General features: G+C 46.1%; 2 protein-coding genes and 1 long non-coding RNA gene across 3 annotated transcripts; 2 read left to right on the plus strand and 1 right to left on the minus strand.

The window, feature by feature from the left end:
- Positions 1 to 2,173: 2,173 nt before the first annotated feature.
- LOC120824013 (uncharacterized) lies at positions 2,174 to 9,296 on the plus strand. Its single transcript, XM_040184552.2, has 2 exons — positions 2,174 to 5,882; positions 8,358 to 9,296. The coding sequence occupies exons 1-2, from the start codon at positions 4,794 to 4,796 to the stop codon at positions 9,219 to 9,221; spliced, it is 1,953 nt and encodes a 650-aa protein (XP_040040486.2). The 5' UTR covers positions 2,174 to 4,793; the 3' UTR covers positions 9,222 to 9,296.
- A 2,649-nt stretch (positions 9,297 to 11,945) lies between these two features.
- Positions 11,946 to 18,663, minus strand: mydgf (myeloid-derived growth factor). Its single transcript, XM_040184557.2, has 6 exons — positions 18,385 to 18,663; positions 17,072 to 17,122; positions 16,916 to 16,977; positions 16,527 to 16,608; positions 14,201 to 14,273; positions 11,946 to 13,438 (listed from the first exon to the last, which is right to left on the minus strand). Exons 1-6 carry the CDS (start codon positions 18,547 to 18,549, stop codon positions 13,359 to 13,361), a joined length of 513 nt encoding a protein of 170 aa, XP_040040491.2. The 5' UTR covers positions 18,550 to 18,663; the 3' UTR covers positions 11,946 to 13,358.
- On the plus strand, positions 12,261 to 15,261 carry LOC144411456 (uncharacterized). Its single transcript, XR_013468626.1, has 2 exons — positions 12,261 to 14,451; positions 14,535 to 15,261. It is a non-coding gene; the product is annotated as an uncharacterized LOC144411456 (long non-coding RNA).
- Positions 18,664 to 19,314: the final 651 nt, after the last annotated feature.

Raw genomic sequence — 19,314 nt, forward strand, 5'->3', positions numbered from 1 at the left:
CACACTTGAAAGGCAACTGCAGCACCAAGAGCCCCAATTATCATCTTAATAATTGTGAAGAATGTTTTTTCTTTTTCTTTTGGTGAATGCACCCTCGAGTTCAGGGAGTGTTATGACTAAACTGGGATGTCTCCTCGTCTCTGTGTTCTTCTTCCTCTTCCTATTTGACTTAACCGTTACGTCTAATTAAGCAAAAACATCCTGACGCTAATTATTCGCCTGTCATTTTAGGCCGGTTGTGTACACAATCGAAAACAGAATAGAAGCTTCTGTGTGTGTGTGTGTGTGTGTCTCTCAAACAAATATCACGTCACTGGATGTGACCGAGGGCGGTAACACATTTCGGCGAAGCTGGCTTCCACTGGGGCGTAATTATCTTTTCTACATAATGAAGTGACTACAAAGGAGCCGCCCAGCATCCTAAGAAGGACGCCGCTGAGAGAGACGAAGCGGGCAGAGGACCCGTCGCTCGCGTTCGAGCACAGATTACGCTGCTGTGATCTGTGGTGCAGAGTTGGAAATCTTCAACTAAGTTGTGCTGAGCCGCTGCAGCTTCGTACCTCACTCTCTAGGATCAACGACGACAAAGGAAAGGATTCACCTGCATGTCCAACCTCTCCCCCTAGGAAAGGACAAACCGAGCTGGACTTTTCACGGCCCGTCCCCACAAGGATACGGGGAGTTGGTTTTGGCATAACACTGCAAAGTCTGGCTGTCTGTCAACATGGCGGCAAACACCCTGATGTTTGAGTTCTGGGTGGTGCTGCAAAACAAACCGCGCGGGCCATCGTGTTCAAACAGCAGGCAGCGCTCCGCACTCGCGTAACGTCGCGACGGCCGCATTTCTCCGATCTGCTATTGTCGTCAATGCCACCGGAAATGCCTCTCAGGGCTAATGGCTGCAGCCAGACGACGAGTGGCACTAAAGGAGAGAAATGATTGGGCCGTTTTCAACGCTGAACGCTTTATTGTGCTTCACAAACTAAACCGTGAGAGAAATATGCCTTGTCTCAATAAACGCAGAGCAGATTTACATCCTGAAGCGACACGACTGCGGCATGTGAAGCGCTTTGCAACATCTTGATTCAGTCACATTGTCTGTTTTATCCTCATTTCTATGGAAATCTATACGTTCAGGCCAACATCCCGTTTCAACAGTTATGTCCATGCTCTCTAAATCCTATTAGAATGTGTGCAGTGTGTTAAAGGACAGGCCCATTGTACGCGAGGCCCTTGCTGACCTTTCATGCACTTCCGAATTTTCTCTCAACACCAATCTCCTGCAGGTTGGCTGGCAGAGGAGCAGAGCAGGAGCGAGCGCTGCTTATTATGTATTGCTTGGCTTTTGTAGTCCCTCCACATCGTTACTCATCCAGTATGCTTAAAGGTGCTCTCCCCTCTGGCAAGCGCAGCCATGACAGTCAGCTTGGAAGTTAGAAGTCTTTCAAAACTCCCCGTCTTGCTCCCCTCTTTTCTCCGTCTGTCTTTTCACTCTTCCTCGGTGTCCCCGCGTGTCTCTCTGCCTTCTCTTCCTCTGGTCCTCAGAGAGCACCTGACTGACGCGATGTTCAAGGATGAAAAGCGCAGCGGAGGGGAATCCAAAAAGCAAACAACACGATAATATACATGAGAGGGCTGGGAAAGACACTGCTGTGCACACACACACACACACACACACGCGACTCATTGCCGAAGCCCTGAGGATTATCAACAGCGTGACACTGGACACTTCGGGGAAGACAGCATCTGCTTGCTTCTATATTTTATAATACAAAAAAAAAAAAGAACACTGTGTTCTCGGGGAACTTCTCATTTTAACTTCAAGTGAATACTTTGCCCGATACAGGAATGCAAATCACACAATTCTCTCCAAAAAAAAAATCTGCATTTGTGAAGTCCAGGTGGTTAAAGAAGGTTCCCGGGTGCCAGACGCATTGACTGGAAGCCATTTTGCACAGGAGGCGTTGACAGACGTGTGGCGCTGTGCCTTTCAAAGCGCCGCTGTCTTTTCCACCAAGTTACGTAAGACGTTTGTTGCCTCCTGCCTGTCTCCGCTCCAAGAAATTCGACCAGGGCGAAGTTCATCAGACTGGGCCGCCAGTACCGGTACCAAAGACTACACGACTGTGACAAAAACGGCTTTTCACAGCTCCCGGTGGAGGGCGTGAAACACTGCAGCACACTCAAAAAGGATTCTTTTGCAGCGTTTTGGTTAAAAAGCTTTGCTTTGGGTGTATTCATTTTTCATTCCATCACAGGAATCACATTAATTTAATGGATGGTATGAAGGCAAACGGACTCAAGGGGCTGCGCAGCCAGACTGCAAATGGACAGCAACTGTGACAGCTGCTTATTATTCCTCATGGACCTGAAAATGAGCAATGATTGTGGGTAGCGCTGCCGCGATATTTATGGGCCTCACAAGGTGGGAGGCTGATTGGAGGGGAACGTAGACTTTCAAGAGACATGAAACAAGGTCTTTAACATATGCAAAGACAAACACACACACATACACATATGGGCAGAAACACATTCAGGGAGGTTTATTTGTTTTAAAAGGAAATCAATTAAATATTAAAAGTCATGAAAATCGTAAACACTCACTTTGCTCGCCTCACTGTCCTTCATGTGTCCAATCACCTATTTCCACATTTCATGAACTAAGAAATGTTCTTTGCTTCACAGCATGCAAAGTACTTTTTTGAGTTTTTTAGAAGAACAAAATATGGAGATGCAAGATATGCATGCAGCTCAATAAAGCGTTGATTTGTGCACTCAAGGTTTTAGGTTTCCTTCATGTGTTTGTGTGTGTGTGTGTATTTATTTTGACATGAATGTTTTATTTCACGGTCTGTACAGTGAGAACATCATTACTTTTGTATGAGACTGTGCTCTTGAATTATACTTAAATGATTAACCATAATTTCAAAGTGAAATTCAGAAAAATCTTCATTAGAAAACCTTTAAACGTACTCGCACACAGTGAAATCTTTAAATGCAAAAGCGATCCCTCTCAGCATAGAAACAGACTTTGTGTTCAAGCCATGAGGGAGAAAACAGCGGTGGGATTAATAGTAGCCGCTCTATTATTTCCCCTCTTTATGGCCTTAATATCTAGACTTGTGGTCATTACTGACTGACAGGCGCCTGATCACATGTAGGCAGAAAGCTTCTTAGTCTGCAGATTACCCCGGTACTGTGTCGGTTTTCTCCCCCCTCGCCCCCTCTCCCTCCCCCCTACGTAGTAGAACATGTCAGTGAATGAAGTCCCATTTCAACAGGGCACTACCTGAGGAATAAATTGCTCTGCTGACTAACAGAATGACAGATGCTTTGAGTGCCTCACTGCAGAGTGACAGCAAACTGTCACAGCTTTATGTGCTGGATCTGCTGCCGTCTTTTCATTTCGGATGCCGCCAGAAAAGGAGGGACCCGTCCGTGGGGCCGCAGATGAGTGAGAAAAGGCACCTAGGAGGCATCTTTGGGCTTGTCAGACACGATACATCTAATCCAGACCGCAAAGAGTGGGACTTTGAGTGAGACACACAGAAAATAGCAGCTGTCTCTGCATAATTGGAACAAATGTTGGATATGCGGCAGAAAATAAAACCAGAAAACAACCGGGATGTAGCACGGCACTATTTGCTGAGAGTTGCAATAATCTGGGAGGGGGGGGTCGTGCCACAGGCAGCCTGACGTTTAGATCCGGCGAGCTTATAGTTCCTGTCAAACTGGTGCTGATCTCTGATCTTGGAGGGTCGCAATTATGTGCCCCCCCCCCCCTCCCCCCCTCCCTCCTTGTTATTATTTCTCCTCCATCCCTTCCCTCCATCCCCATCCTCCACAACCCCCTTTAAACCCCCTCTGGTATCCTAAGCAGCATTTAATTGTGAGGGGCTGAGCTGGGGAAGGAGTAATCAGATGAGAACAGAGGCAGGCGGGATCACGTGGCTGTACGCGGGCTAACGGGGGATTAATAACATTGCCGTCTTGATTGAAGTTCAGCTGCACTCCCTGGCAAACGGGAGGTGGGGACGCAGGGGCGGGTTTTCTTTCTTTTTTTTTTTGGAAGACAGAAAAGGGAGGAGAAAAAAAAAAGAAGAGTTGCAAAGTCGGACGACCAACAGGATTCTCAGATGAGACCAGAGAGTCACACGGGAGGAGAGAGAGAGAGAGAGAGAGAGAGAGAGAGAGAGAGAGAAATGGGGAGGGAAAAAGCGAAAGGGAGTTAGAGCAGTCAGAGGGAGTGGGAGGAAGAAAGAGCGAGGATAGGAGACAGCGCAGTGTGCGGCGGGGGGGGGGGAGGTAGAGAGAGACAGAGAGATAGAGAGATGTAGAGACAGGAAGCCTCCACTGCTACTGAGCCAGTGAGACGCAGGCAGGCAGAGAGAGAAGACGGAGGGAGAGGAGGCCCTCGGCGTCTCCCGGGCCGGTCCAATGAGGGGGTGAGGGGCTCAAGAGCAATACAGCAGGGAGGGATAGTGGGAGGAGAAGCAGATACGGGAGGGGAAAAAGACAAGGGCAATAAAAGCAGGAAAAGGGGAGTGGGTGGGTGGGTCCTGAGGTATGGATGGAAAAAGAAGATAAAAGTTTTGTAGACAGAGCCAGAGAGAGAGAGAGAGAGAGGGAGGGAGGAAAAGGGACTGAACGTAGAGCGGATTGAGACTACGTTAATGGGAAAGGTAGTAGAGGATTCATGGAAAAAGAAGAGGAAGCACTCTGTCTCAGGAGTCCTCCTGTTCGTCTTCTGCTTCTTCCTCCCTCCCTGAGGCTGCCGGACATCATCCATCACTATGTTCTCTGACAGCAGGGCTCCGGCGCCGGGGGAGCAGAGAGGCTTCAAGCCCCACGCCCCCAACTTCATCCCTTGGCTGCGCAGTAGTCTGAAGCCCCACCACGGCGGTGACATGGGCCTCAACGGACCGTACAAATCCAGCTCAGAGGCCCGGAACAACCTGAGCCCGCTGGAGAGAGCCAAAGGGATCGGGTTCTTCTCCATGCAGGGAAAGGAGCGGGCAAAGAAAGGGGAGGTTCGGTGCAAGAGCGTGGGGATGGCGAGGATGCTGCCAGTGGTGCTGCGGGGTCACCACATTCTGCCGGGGAGTCATCAGAGGGAGGACCGTCCTGCCTTTTGGACACAGCCTCCAAAGACGGACCCGCTCGCCAACGCGCAGAGCACTGCCGCGGAGGACGGGCAGCAGGGTGCGAGCGACACCTCCGCATCGGCCCAGGACAACCACGCCTTGGTCGGGAACCAAAGCTGCCACCTGGGTGTCCTTGAGTCTCAGAACGACGGGACTGGCACCGTGGTCAGGAAATATGGGCCACTAGTGAGACCCCCTCCTGTTCCCGTTCCTGCACTGCTCATTGAAGAGCCGAACCGCAAGGCGCCTGTTGCGGTGCACACGGAGGACGAGAGGGGGAAGGTGTTGGACTACGCCAGCAGAACCACCTACCGCAGGAGAGACCTCCACTCATCCAGCTGGGTGAGCTCGGACACTCAGGGAATGGAAAGGCAACGCGGCTTCACTTCCGGCTTCAGGAACTCTCAGAGCCAGAGAGACCTGAGGGAACCATACGTTGAGCCTTTCAACAGGCCCCTCAACGGAGTCCTCTTCTCCACCGAGGTTCCTCTGAGAGGCCTGAGCTGCACCACCACTCTACGAGGTCCCAGGAAACCCAGGGCGAGCTTTGAGCGTACCACGGGGGCCCAGGGCCAGAACCAGGCAAGGGTGCAATACAGGCCGACCAAGGGAGGGGAGTTACAGAGGAAGGAATCGGGCTGCAGCAGGAAGGTGGTGCGAAACCAGATCAAACGGGTGGTGGATAACCTGGAGCAAGTTCTTACAGCGCTGAGGGACGTTCACCAGGAAATGAAAGAGGTAAACGTGTAAATTTGTTGATTCTGCCTGACATTTCACCTGCGTGATCACGTCTTTCCTGGACTCATAAAGAAAAAGCAAATTAGGAGAAGATAAGTTACTGCTTCCTCACACGTTATTTTAGTTGTTTCCTGATGCAGGAGATGTTGCATGCTTATGCTATGAAACCTTTGCCGCTTATTCTCTTGCAGACAACAGAGCAGGCTACAAACACACATCCTCAGCAAAATTGAACGTGCATTGAAAAGTCAGCAGCGGGCGTTGGATGAACCCGATGCAGTCTGCAAACAGTTTCCACAACTCCTCTCTGTCATTGGTCTCAAAGCACACACAACACCTGGGCTCAATTTGTGCGTACACGTTCACAGAGGTGAATGAGACCACAGTTATGCTCCATTTGCATGATGCCACCCGAGGCTGCTGAGACGTGACATGAGCTGAAGCAGTCGCCTTTCTCTCTGCATCTTACATCCCTCCTCTCACACCCACCCTCGGCTCTTCCACCACTCTCCCTCCTGGTGGACAGATGCTGCTCAAGGCACAGCTGGATCGCATTTTATAATCCATTTATGTCCCAGTATCTCTGCCTCCCAATTCCTCGTCCTGTAAAAGTGACACGTAATTCTCGCCTTGTGGCATTTGCATCTGCATCGCGGGGTCGCGGCCAAACCCGGGGTAGTAACTTCATCATTCTGGCTGTTAGGTTTTAGTGGGTGACAGCCTTAATGTAACTTATAAGCTACATGAAAAGAGGGGGGAGAAGGATGCAGACAGAAAAGTCTCAAATTTTCGCAACAGAGACGACAGATCAAAGGAAGATAAGTCACCAGAGAAGACTTTGGTCGCATATTTATTTCAAAGCCCTGTTTTATCATTCTGTTGCATGAGAAGCAACCCTCGGTTTTATTTAATAATCAATCGCATTTCTTAAAAAAGGAACTGGATTGAGTCGTTTTAGACCGAGACGACGTACAAATATTACAGCAATACTAAAGACCTCTGCCTCAGATAAATGAATTCCACAAAAACAATCTCACACGGGAATGTGGTTTCTTTCGAGTTGACAAATCAAAAACAGCCCAATGATTCATACAACACTATTTAAACTGGATCTGCTTCAGCATGACTGAGCTTTAAAGCAAACATCTTTCAGCACTCATCCGCATTGTATATGAGAATCAGAGGGGACAAAAAAAACGTCATTTTTAATAAACACACTGGGAGCAGCAGGCGAGGGTCCTTTTCTCTTTTATCTCCTTTGGTTTCTGACATTAACAAGCAGCCCACAGTCGCATATGCATGCGGTGCTTCAAAGCAATACGGAATTCCTCTCCCAAAAAGGAAAAACCAGGCCATCTTTTGACATCAGCGAGGATGTTGTTGAACACAGAGAACCAAACAATAATTCATCTGCTCCAGCCGGGGACGAGGATTTATCCGTGCACGCAGAGCAGGTGGAGAGATAGGTCAAACATTTTTCCCCAGTGTAATTTTCCACAATCTCTCCTGCCTCCATCATTGTCCGTGTGTGTGTGTCTTCGTGTTTGTGTGTTTGTTACATGCTCTGCCCTAAATGCATTACTTACATGCCCGTGTGTGTGCCTGTACAGTATACTTGTACAGTGCACTGTTCACCACAGGTATTAGAAGGTAAATCCACCTAAATTTAGCTTACACATTTCCCATAATGCATTGTTTCCAGGCTCAAGTTGTAGCGTGTGTGACATACTTACAGTCGGACGATGCACACTGAAAGAGTCTGAAATGCTCTGGATTACAGATGCAGAAATGCAAATGCAGAAGAAAATAATTTATTGGCCTCACCAAGGATAAGCTAATGCTGAGCTTGGTTTTGTATGATATCGGTGCAGATGCTCAGTTTCCTCAGTAACAATTTGAAGATCTGGAATTTTTGAACGTTGGATCTCTCCTGTCTTTCCCTTCATTTCCTGTCACCTCTGTACTATTATCCAAATAACGACTATGATGTTGAAGTGATGAGTCTCAGTTGACGAGAGGTCTGGTGAAGTATTCTCTCATTGAGAGCGATTTCTTGACAAAATGATCAAAATGAAAAAAATTAGAATCAGCCGGCTTAAAAAATCTGTGAAATTAATTATGATTTTCAGATTTTCATTTGGTTTGCTCTATAGTTTCTGTAATGACCTTTGATAACATAAAAATAGAAACCCTGGATCCTGCATTTCCATAACGCAACTCAACAAAGTCGTCCGTACAACACTTTTTTCTTTTTTAGTTTATAACCCGTCATCCCAGACTGACATGATCCTGATCCTCAACATCATCAAGACCTTTTCAGTCACAGTCACAGGAGACATTATGCAACTGCTTTCACATGAAAGAAAGTACCCCTCATTATAAGTTGACGCATCCACATCTGTAAAATCGGTGGAGCGCTTCTCTTTCCCAGGTACTTCTACTTAATTGTCACCATGCTCTATGTATCCGTCCCAGGTGGTGCAGCAGATTGACAATCTAACTTCAGCTATCGATCTGAATGCGGAGGAGCCCGAGAGAGGCGACAGCGACTCCAGTTCCGGTTCGACTTTGAGCGAGGCGACGGTGGGCCGCGTCCATCGGAGGCCCTCGGTGCCCGAAGAGCAGCCTGGAACCTCAGACTCATCGGGCAGCCTCGGGAGGGGTCCTCACGGCAGGAGCCAGTCCCCACCGCATGTGCCGCTGTGCCCCGTCACCTCTGGGTTCTCGACAGTGCGGGGTCGAACTCTTCGGCTCACCTCCACTTTGGGGTCTTCTCCGAGACGCGGTGGGACGCTGCGGCGCGACGCCACTCTGTCTCCCCAACGAAGCCTCCCCGTTCGGCCTCCTACCCCCGGCCTCTCCCCCTTAACAGTAAACCTCCACCACCACAACAGCCCTGGGTCTCAACCTCACTCCCCGGGGGCGTCCTCCTCCAGCAGGGTCAGCCCCGTCTCCCCGCTGTCTCCGAAGCCTCACCCGCCCCCCGCGTTCAGCCCTTCTGTCGCCGCAGAGAACAAAATCTGTACTTTTCAGGCCCCACAAAGTGGCCCCCCATCTGCCGGTCTGCTCTCTCCATCATCCGCCCCGCGTCCGTCTGTCAGCTGCCCGCCGACCGGCTCGACTCAAGCTGTGTCCGACACCGAGAGGGAGAGGCGGGTGTCCTCAGCAGGACCCGCTCACGCAATTTCACAGGTGCGATCTGCCCCCGTGGACCGCAGAGGTCGCAAGCCTCCCCCGTACCCCCACCGGGGATCCTCTGAGCACACAAAGAAAGCGAAGGAGCCCCGCAAAGCTCCTCCGTACCCCGAGAAAAGGAGGCTGCTCTCTACCACCGTGTGAGACAACGCAGCATGGGGGGTGGGAGGCTGATCGAAACCAAGCCAAGTTTCCAAGGTGACGGGTCGCAAGCGCAACTTGGGGTGAGTATGTCGGGTGAGAACAGCTTGGCTCTGCGGACGCCCTTTTACCGCTCCTCCCTTAATGCCAATCTCTGGAGTATATATGCAGGACATACATAAGGCTTCATAACATCTGTCTCTGAGTTACTACTATGGTAACAAGAGCTCTCTATACAGATGCTCCCCCCCCCCCTTCCTCCAGCTCTCAGACTCCCACAGATTGCACAGTTAAAGGGCAAAAGAGAAGGCCTAATTAGATAGACATATAAAGCAAGGTGTAATTGTTCGCAGGATAACAAGACAAAGTAAGAAGTTATTACTTTAGTGCGTTTGAACCTAAGCAGCCAGACATTCCCACTCACATGTATCAGCATTGTCTGGGCCGGATAATTGCCGCCGAGAGTCGTGACGGTTTAACGAGAAAGGTACTTTGGCTCAGCGGTGTGAAAAGCACGTGCCGGTGGAAGATAGGCTGCCGACCCGCGATAGATCACATAACGTGAACTAAATAAGACGGGAACGGGCCGGGTGGCTCACAGGCCGACCGGGTCACCGGCCCGGCGCCTAGATGCGCATCGGGGGAGACAGGGGGCAGCTGGCCGTTCGCTGTACCCTTCATCGGGCCCGTTTGACCGACCAGGTCACAATCTCCATCTGTTCCCCTCTAAATGTCAAGAGATGCAAAGAGAGAGAAATGGGAGTCAGGTGTGTGTGTGTGTGTGTGTGTGTGTGAGAGAGTGGGAAGAGAGAAAAACAAGCACTGCAATGTCGGCCGCATTGATTACATGTACAAACACAGCAAATCAATTCATTTAGGCCTTCTCATGTTGTCTTTTATTTCAATGCCTTATGTGCCTATTTTATTTTAAGAGAGTTTAAATATATATATAAATATATATATAAACTGTATATGCTCATATTCTGTATTTCTTTCATTGTCAACAAATCAAATGAACAGACCAAAAACAACAACTGCCTCTCAATACTTTCTGACTTCACAACCCACTCTGACGCACTCAGCCCCCCCAGCGTTTGTTTCTACTTAAAACAATTACTGACGTGCATGAAGTATGAAGCGATGTGGGCATCGTTTTTTAGAAAACCCTGAATCAAACGGGAGTGGTAGATGAAAACACACACTTGCGGCTCTTTCACCAGCGCCTGTGTGCGAGTGCCGGTGAAAGAACGTGTCATGCAGAGCAAACAGTGTGGCTCAGTGATGTGTTTTGAGGTCTGTGGCACAGACGCGTTAGCTGTAGATCTAGCAGAAGTCCTTGCACACACACATCAGTGCAGCTTTAGGGTGTAGAGACTTGGGTAAGTGAGACAAACTTGTAAAATTGTCTTACCCGATGATGCCCTAGTGTCAGGACCCCAAGGATTCAAAGATACACATTTGAGAGGTCAAGGTTAAGTAAGAAGGAAAACAGAGGAAAGCTTCTGGTCTGCTTGTGAGGCTTAAGGAAAAGTCAGTTGGATTTGTCCTCTGGGGATCGTGAATGTCTGTGTGAAATGACATTGAATAATCATTATTATATTTAAGTCTGGATTTAAATGTTGGGGCCAACTGATCCCTGGAGCCATTTTGCAAGCGTAGCTATAAAAATGTTGTCTGATTTCTATTTAATGCACGCCATTATAATCTGAGCCCGTACTTGGCAGCATTATGTGTATATATTTCCCTGATGGTCGCACTGTAGGGGGGCTAGAAAGTTGAAAGTAAACATATCTACTGGTACCAGATGGTAAACAGTAGTGATATGAGTTCAGGGTTTTGATGACAGCATAGAAACAATTTTGTGTCTCAGACAGTAATCAAAGAGATATTGCACTGCAGAGATTTACTACCGAATGAAACAACAACTTTTGCAACTTTTTTTATCCGCAACAACATTGTAAATCAAAGCCTGAATCTATATCTATAAGCTTTAAATTTACGTATGGGAATATGCGGGGGTTTCTTGGCAAAGCTCTATTGCACAATATATCTTCTCTAAGTGAAATTCTGATGTTTTATAGTTCCTGCCATGGTTGGATCTTACACTAAAGCACTGCACTGCGTGGTCGCAGCATAAACGTGAATTTCTTGTATCACAGGATTTGAACCTTGCTGATGCCAATTTGACTACAATCAACATGACTGATTTCCTCTTGGCTTCACATAAAATGAATAAACCCCTGCTGACCCCGTATATCTGCGAGCTCACAAAGAGCAACGCTCTGTACATTCCCATATGGGGCCGTGGATTTATTAAATCCTGCCTGCAAAGCTTTTTTCTCCCCCAGAAATTAAGAAGAAACAATGGAAGCTTTTATCTCATGGAACCATTTATCCGAGGAAACCATATATTATTAATTGAGTACACTTACAGAATACATTTTTTTCTTATTTTAATATAAAGTCTCATTTCTACGCTGCAGCATACAAGCAAGGTTGAATTATGGAAAGCATTAGTGCTGGTACTAAAATTGCTGTTATTATAGAGAGATATGTCACGTTCACTTGGTGGCCCGGCTCCGACGGTGCTGGGAATATTTAACGCGTCTATGCTGGCACTCAAATTTCTTCTCTCTTTTCATGTTTACCCATTTTTACGAGCCTGTGGGAGGTTCAATCAGATCATGACTGACACAACGAGAAAAAAAAATTGAGTTATCTCCAGCACACTGGCAACATGTCTTTATTCAAACATCCATCACATTTCATCATGAATCAGAACAAACACAAAGTAGAAAAGGAAAGAGAGACCATGTAAAAAAAAAATTAAAAAAAAAGTAACAAGTGTTTTTGATCTATTCTGGAACAGCATCTGGATGTGATTGCTTCCTTTTGCGACCCCACAGGGAGCATCAACGGTGGGGACACGAGCCGAGCCGGGCCGGGCGCTACCTCAACTCTAGGGGGATCACCACCGGATGGACGACCGGGTCCGAGCCCCAACCAAACGAGGTACGGATCTCAGTGGGCAACGCGGCCGCAGAATCAAATCAGCACAATCCTCCAATCTGAAATCAATCCCCGGAACTCATCTCGTGCACACTTGTGTGGATCTAAGAAGATTGGATCAATGTAAGGAAGATGAAGGCAAGGCGGCTCGACGCAAAGGGGGGAAAGGGCTTTTGAGACGTGCACAGCACCTCCGCCGTTCCACACGTGTTACAGCAAAGGATGAAAGCAGATCGAAATATCGGATTATGTGATCTCTCTCCTTCATTGATACTATGATCCAAATGTCTGTACTCCGTATATTTGAGTTCTTTTGGGTTGAACCAGAGACCGTGTTACTGAAAATTAATTGAAATATCCTGAAGTTAAAAATAGAGACATTTCAATAAGGAAATGGTAGTATATATTACATTTCTTCTCAACAAGGAGTTCATGCTCACAGTGTGGAGGATGTATCCACAGACATCTGTCTCTAGCTCCATTACAAGCACCCTCTCTGCCCAATAATACAAACATAACAAAAAGGGATAACAAGTGGTACCCATTGGTGACTCAGGGGATAAAATGTGTCGTTTCAGTAATGCACAGTTATCTAACGGGAACAACAGAAAGCGAGGAGCTCAGAACAGAACAAGATTCAGAATAAATGTAATTGTTTATGAGAGTGCGATGACGCTATTGGAGATTATTTCCTTTCCTTTTAGGATTACAGGAGAAAGATAAATCCCTCCCCACTTGTGTCTAAACGTGTTAACTATACCCCACAAGCCCCCGGACACGGATCCTCTATACATTCAGAGACGGCCCCAGTGAATCAGAACAGATCTGCTTAATGTAAATGTTACAGCTTCAGAAAATAAGAAATAACTACGGAAGCACTTCATTTTATGGCATAATTTAAACTAGGACATTATTTATAGAAAAAAATGGAACACTAAACTGATACCTCAGTGTTGTTTTTTTTGTCCAAACAGCATTTTCAAATCCATTGTAATAAAATACCAGGTCATTTATTTACTGACGTACGGCATCAGCATCATCCCACTTCAGCTTTTGGTTGTTTCTTCCGCAAATCCGTCCTTCAATGGCTGCAGAGATGGAACACAGAGGCCGGACTCGACACACGGCCAATTACAGCTCATCGTGACGCGTGCGTCCAATGGCGGTCAGCTTGGAGAGTTGAGCGTTGAATTTTCCATCTCGGTGGGTCACTGCAGGTCGGGGACGAGAGCAAATTGCAGTCAGAGAATGAAATTGAAACGAAAACAGGGACACATACGGCGTCACTGAAGCTAAAAAGCTGAAACCAGCCGGCATCGTCTGACTCCGCCTGCTTGTAGAGCGAAACAACCCGCGGATTAGATGCGCGGATGCAGATGTGCGCCGTCTACAGGAAAGTAAAAAGTAAACAGCTGCTGAAATCTAGAAACCAATGACTCTTTCCTGTGGGTGGCGCTTGAAAAGTACGCCCTGTTTTTGGTAGATCGGCAGCCTGCTCAATGTGGACAATACGAGTTTGAGAGTGAGATACAAGCAGGTTTGTGGACATATTTTGCATTTAAAAGCAAATTTTAGATCAAATTTAGCTTACTCCGCAAAGTCATGACTGAAAGGTATTCCCGGAGATGTCGCAGAGATGGGATTAAATCCTAAAGTCTGTGATAGTTGCAGGAAAGGGAGTATGTAAGCCCCTCTACTGTTGTGACTAATCTGCTGTTGCAGAAAATCTCTTGTGCGATTTGTCATATTCTGCTAATCACCGGCCAGAACTGGAGATTTATTTTTTTGCAAAAACCGAAGAACAACAAACAACGCTACGGGGACAAATTGCAACCCACTCCCAGCTGGAGCATATTCTTTAGAGGGAAATCAGCAGGGAACCCGCAACGTGAAGAGGGCGGCGAGGGAGCGGGGGATTGACACGTCAACCGAGGGAGTTGATTGAACCCTTGGAAATACAATCAATTCCTCACCTGTTGAGTCTCCTACGGTAAATTCCTCCGGCTTCAAAGGCACGTCACTTTGTCCTGCAGCCGCCGTCTGGGACTGGAGACAAACACAGCAGCAGTGAGGAAGAGGAGGAGAAACGGAGAAAAATAAATAAAACACACAAAGACAAACGGATGAGAGGCGGTACAGGGAGACAATTTCTCTGCACCAGACAGGCCTGGAGAGACAGAGGATGTGACGACAAGGTCAAGGAGACGCTGCGCGTGGGCGGCAGGTGTGGGTTGGTGTGTGTGCGAGGTTATTTCCGTCCCATCGTTTAGTGACTTATCCTCTGGTGTGTTTGTCTTCTGCTTGCAGGGCACGGAGCCAGAGCAGGAGGAGGAAACATGTGCTCTCGCTAATGACAGAATGTCAGGACTGCCCTTGCTGGGGGAAGGAGGCGTGTCAACGCGCGCCTCCCTCCAGCGACGACCGCATCGGACGCGGGCAGACCTCCGCTGAGTGGCCGAGCTCGGGACGCACATTAACCTTCGTTGAGGCGCCACGTGCAAAGACAACGAGACTTTGAGAATTTAAGCTTTTCTGTCTCTTGGCCTCCGTCGGTTTGACACGGCCGGTCGTAGCCGGGACGCAGCTCGAACAATCATCAAAAGGACGTTGGACCAAAAGAAATGTCACGGACATGCGGCGCGCATGTGATGGGTTGCCATGGATACACGAGTGGAGGGGGATGCGAGGCAAAGCAATAGACGGGTCCAAAGTGCAAGTGACAGCGTGTTTTATTCAATTCTACTCAGGACTGTGTGGTCAGGTGCATTCAGCGGCGCGCTGTAATAAATAAATTGAAAAAACGGTGAAAGTTTTTTCTAACTGACTGTTCAATTTAAAGCGGAAACAATCTATTAGTTGACAGAAAATGCTAAACATTCTCTGGTTTCAGCTGCACACTTTTTTTGCTCTAGATCATTATCAATTAAATATATTTGGGGTTTTAGACTGTTTGGGTCTTTTTTATAAAATACATTTAGCAAATGAAAAAATGATTAATCACTGAATTGCTAATAAAAAATAATTGTTTGAAGCAGATGACGCAGCACTTTATGGAGAAAAAAGATTGAACCTTTCCTGTTTATGATTTTTAGAATTCTTCCAACCTGATGAGTCCAGAAATGTTTCATCTCTTTCTCACACACAAAAGGTATGAGAAGCTTTAATCTCAAAACTGACAGGATGCATTAAAAGGGTGCAGCACCATCAGTCAGCGTGGTTACATGGATTCGAATAATTGGCTTAGTCGGACTGAAATGGAATTATCCGTTTCATGTAAACGTCTTTGCCCGACTATGTGCGGTCCGACTACGATCCGACTAACACCCCTGGATAACTCGATCCGATCCAGTTGATAGTTCGACTATTGCGGCATGTAACGGTGAATCGGATAAGGAAGTGGGCTTGAGATCCCGACGGCGTCTTCTCTCCGTTATCAAATCAGCCAATAGTGCCATTCGCATTCGCTGTCCTCCTATTAACATCATGCAAAGATAGTAGAGGGATGTAGCTTCACCTTGCTCTCCATTCGCCAGCTTTCTCGTAATGTTGATGTTGTTGTTGTTGGTAGTGGTGAAGAGGTCAAGCGGAAATGGCTGTATCACAACTAGTTGTAATGAAAACAGCGCCACCTATCGTATCGGCCAATATTCTATTTATTCACTGCCATGTATATTGGGATAATAGCACTTGCCATAGTCCGACTAAGCAAAGATTTTAATTATACCATCATGTAAACAAACTGAATGACAAACTTTAGACTGCTCTCGGTCTTTGCTCGGCCTGGGAGCTTCTCGCTCTCCAACACACTAATCACTCTGAAGGTCGTGTGCCGCACCGACGGCGTCATCACTATATTCTGCAGGATATTTGGCCAACATTGAGGGAAAGGGCTTTGCAACTCCTTTTTTGTTAGTTTGTGGGTTAACTTGGTATTTTGTGAGAAGGAACGGCATCAAAAGTGGGAGTTTTGAAGTCTGACTCAACATTAATATAAATGTGAAAGTTCTATTTCTAAAGCTGTTGAGTTTAGGTTTATAAAGTACGACTTGTTTTACGAAGACTGACTGAGAGCCGCACAACAAACTGTCAACGTCACGGAAACATCGAGATGCAACTGATAACGACACGTTTTGTGTGTGATTGCCTTCGTTCCCGTGTTATACAGACGCGAGCCATGATTGAGTCCATTACATTAAACGTTGTGGAACCTTTTTCAGGAACAGGATCGGTTGAAAACAAATAATCAAAAGACTTATGTGAACAGGACAGTGGAGGGAATTGTGTTTCTATCATACTTACATAAGCATTAGCATATTCAATTTTGGTTCTTTTGAGTTCAGCTTTGAACTGAGTGAAAAACAGGTAGGATTTCCCTTGCGGCCTGACAGAAAGAAAACATAAATATTTGTTACCAACATAGAGTCATTTGCATGTATTCATACGCTTATCGTGTCAAAGCTGGACATGAATATGTAAAGACCAAGTTTAGAAACTGTGGTTCACACTCAAATGACATTTCATTGTCTCTCCTCTACTGCGGCTGATGCGATAAAACTACAATTAAAGAGTGACTCAGTGTAAAGAGACGGGACAAATTCTCACGGAAGACACATTGAACAACAGGGTCACTGAGCTGAAGAAGACTCACACAATGTGTGTGTGTCTGTGTGTGTGTTTGTGTGTCTCACCTCCACACGGAGCAGGAAAACAATTTGTCGTCGTCACTCAAACCCACACTCATCAGCCATTGCTGTTTGGCACAGAGACAGAAGAATAGGATGCATGAAACCTGCTATAATTACAAATCTATAATCAATGATATGATAAACAAATGAGAGACTCACCTCATTGGTTCCCCCTTGTGAAGCATAAGTGAATGAGCACTCATACTCCCTCTGGAAAAAGAAAGTGAAACATAATGTAATTAGCGGATCATTAAATCTGCATATTACTTTCATTATTGATCTTTGAATCACTTTACGATAACGATTTATTGTCAAACATACATTATTTTAAAACCAACCTTCAGCGCCAAAGCCCTGCATGCACTTATTGCCTGCCTCACTGGCATGAATAGATGTGTGCATGGCCAAACACTTTGATGCTTAGTTTAAATGAACCCAAATCAATAACAGTGCTAAGTGAGTGAGTTTAAGTAAGTTACTTTAAGTAAAGTAAGTGATTACTTAAAACGTCCATAATAAAACTACTAATGTACTAAAGCTAAAACAGTAAAACATGTAAATTCATCCCATAACCCTACTCCACTGGTTTTATGTTTTATGTATAGTTTAGAATAGATTTTAATGACCCTGTTCCCACTTATATCAGACGTGTGGTTTAATTTCAGGTTACAGCAGCATCACAAAGGTCCTTTATCGCTTTCTTTTTAAATGTTCCCTGTGATTCCAATAAAAGGACCAGTGGGAGTGATCGGTTTTTAGCCCCTAAACGGCATAACACATAACCTCTGGATATAAGGACAAGACTCTCTTTTTTTCATCTGACTTTTAACTAAGGTAATGTTCTAGTTTTGTTTTTTAAGCTTAGATCATTTGTTGTTGCATTATTTTTGGGATGGTTTCATTTATTCATTTTAAGATTTGGCTATCGTTTTTCTTTTCTAGCTATTATTAGTTATTCATTTATTTTCACCCCCTGCATTTATAGTATATGCAAAAGTCACTATATAAATAAATAAATACACTTTGAGTTGAGTTTCAAGCTACACAAGAACGTAGTTCAACGTCACTAAAACTGTCGACCAATGAATGGAGCCATTGTGGCACCGAGTCAGCGACGTGTCAGCTGCTCACAGGCTGTGTCGTCATCACGCAGTACGCGCCCCCCCTGTCATTCTAAAATGATACCAACATATATGTGTGAAGCAAAGAAACACACTTTTAATTCACACACATATTGTAGTGGCTGGTGTATTAAACCATGTCATCATTTTATCCCCTTGCGTTTCTTAACATTCAATAAGCTTCAATGAGAAGCTAATCTCCATATCACACTCGATGGATGCGTCTACATTACAACTTGCGCGCTTGGATTCGAGCGGAACTGTGTCTTTGTGTCCGGCTGGTATGTTAAATCACTTTAAACATCAGCTGGACGTGTAAAATGCAGGGAAATACAAAAGAGAGTCGCTTACAATCGCCTCGGTGAAAGTGTGCACCACTCCTCCCGGTTTAACGTTGAACTCCACCGTCTTCGTCCCCTCAGGAGAAGCTTCTACCGGGACGAACCCTGCAACCCACCCGAATATGAGCAGAAACGACAAAGTCGCAGCACTGTTCAAGTTATTTTGGGTGGCCATCTCTTCCTCCTCAGATGTCTGTGTGTGTGTGTGTGTGTCGCTGTGAATGGTACCAGAGAAACCGGTATTCCCGTCGAGTGTTGATGTCGTCACATCAAGCGTCAGATGCCATCGATCACCTCAAGGAGGCAAAACAAATGTGAAAAAGATAAATGTCTCGACAGTATAGTAGTCAAATTATACAATACAGGTTATTGCAATTTAGAGATCAATCTATTGCAATATTGACAAACAAAAGTATGAGTACATAAATCATTGGATTTAACGCTACCTCTCATCGCCGCACGATGTCGCCCTTTTTCAACCAACAGCATTCAAGTGTCCATAACTTAACATAGCAATTTTAAGAATCTACCCCAACCCAAACTAACTTCTAATGATCCATCTCCAATGACAACTGGGGATTCACTCCATTCACCGATGATAACAAAGTGTGAATTCATATCAACTTTAAATAACCATATAAACTACAGTTTTACGCCATTTGATGTCAAACCGTATGCTTTGTCATATGCCTAAGAGATTGAAAACATACCTATGTTTGCTTACATAAAGCATACAGTAGTCTCTTTTTTTACTGCCTGGCTGCAGCCCAGGATTTCATGTGCAGGTGCAAAAGGGAGAGGACAGAGCACACATCTCATCCTTATAAACGTATGAGTTGCATTGACATGTTACTGACTTTTCTAGCCTAAAAGGTTGGTCTTGTCCAATTCAATCTTATCGCAACTAATCATACCTCCTTTAATCCGCAATATAACAATC

The sequence above is a fragment of the Gasterosteus aculeatus genome, chromosome 8 (genome assembly GCF_964276395.1).
Source record: "Gasterosteus aculeatus chromosome 8, fGasAcu3.hap1.1, whole genome shotgun sequence".
NCBI lineage: Eukaryota > Metazoa > Chordata > Actinopteri > Perciformes > Gasterosteidae > Gasterosteus > Gasterosteus aculeatus.

Coding starts and splice junctions, on each gene's coding strand:
- LOC120824013 (XM_040184552.2), top strand. CDS start 4,794: ATGTTCTCTGACAGCAGGGCTCCGGCGCCGGGGGAGCAGAGAGGCTTC. Junction 5,883..8,357: donor TTCACCAGGAAATGAAAGAG/GTAAACGTGTAA, acceptor TATCCGTCCCAG/GTGGTGCAGCAGATTGACAA.
- mydgf (XM_040184557.2), bottom strand. CDS start 18,549: ATGGCCACCCAAAATAACTTGAACAGTGCTGCGACTTTGTCGTTTCTG. Junction 17,123..18,384: donor ACACTTTCACCGAGGCGATT/GTAAGCGACTCT, acceptor TTCTTTTTCCAG/AGGGAGTATGAGTGCTCATT. Junction 13,439..14,200: donor TACCGTAGGAGACTCAACAG/GTGAGGAATTGA, acceptor CCCGACCTGCAG/TGACCCACCGAGATGGAAAA.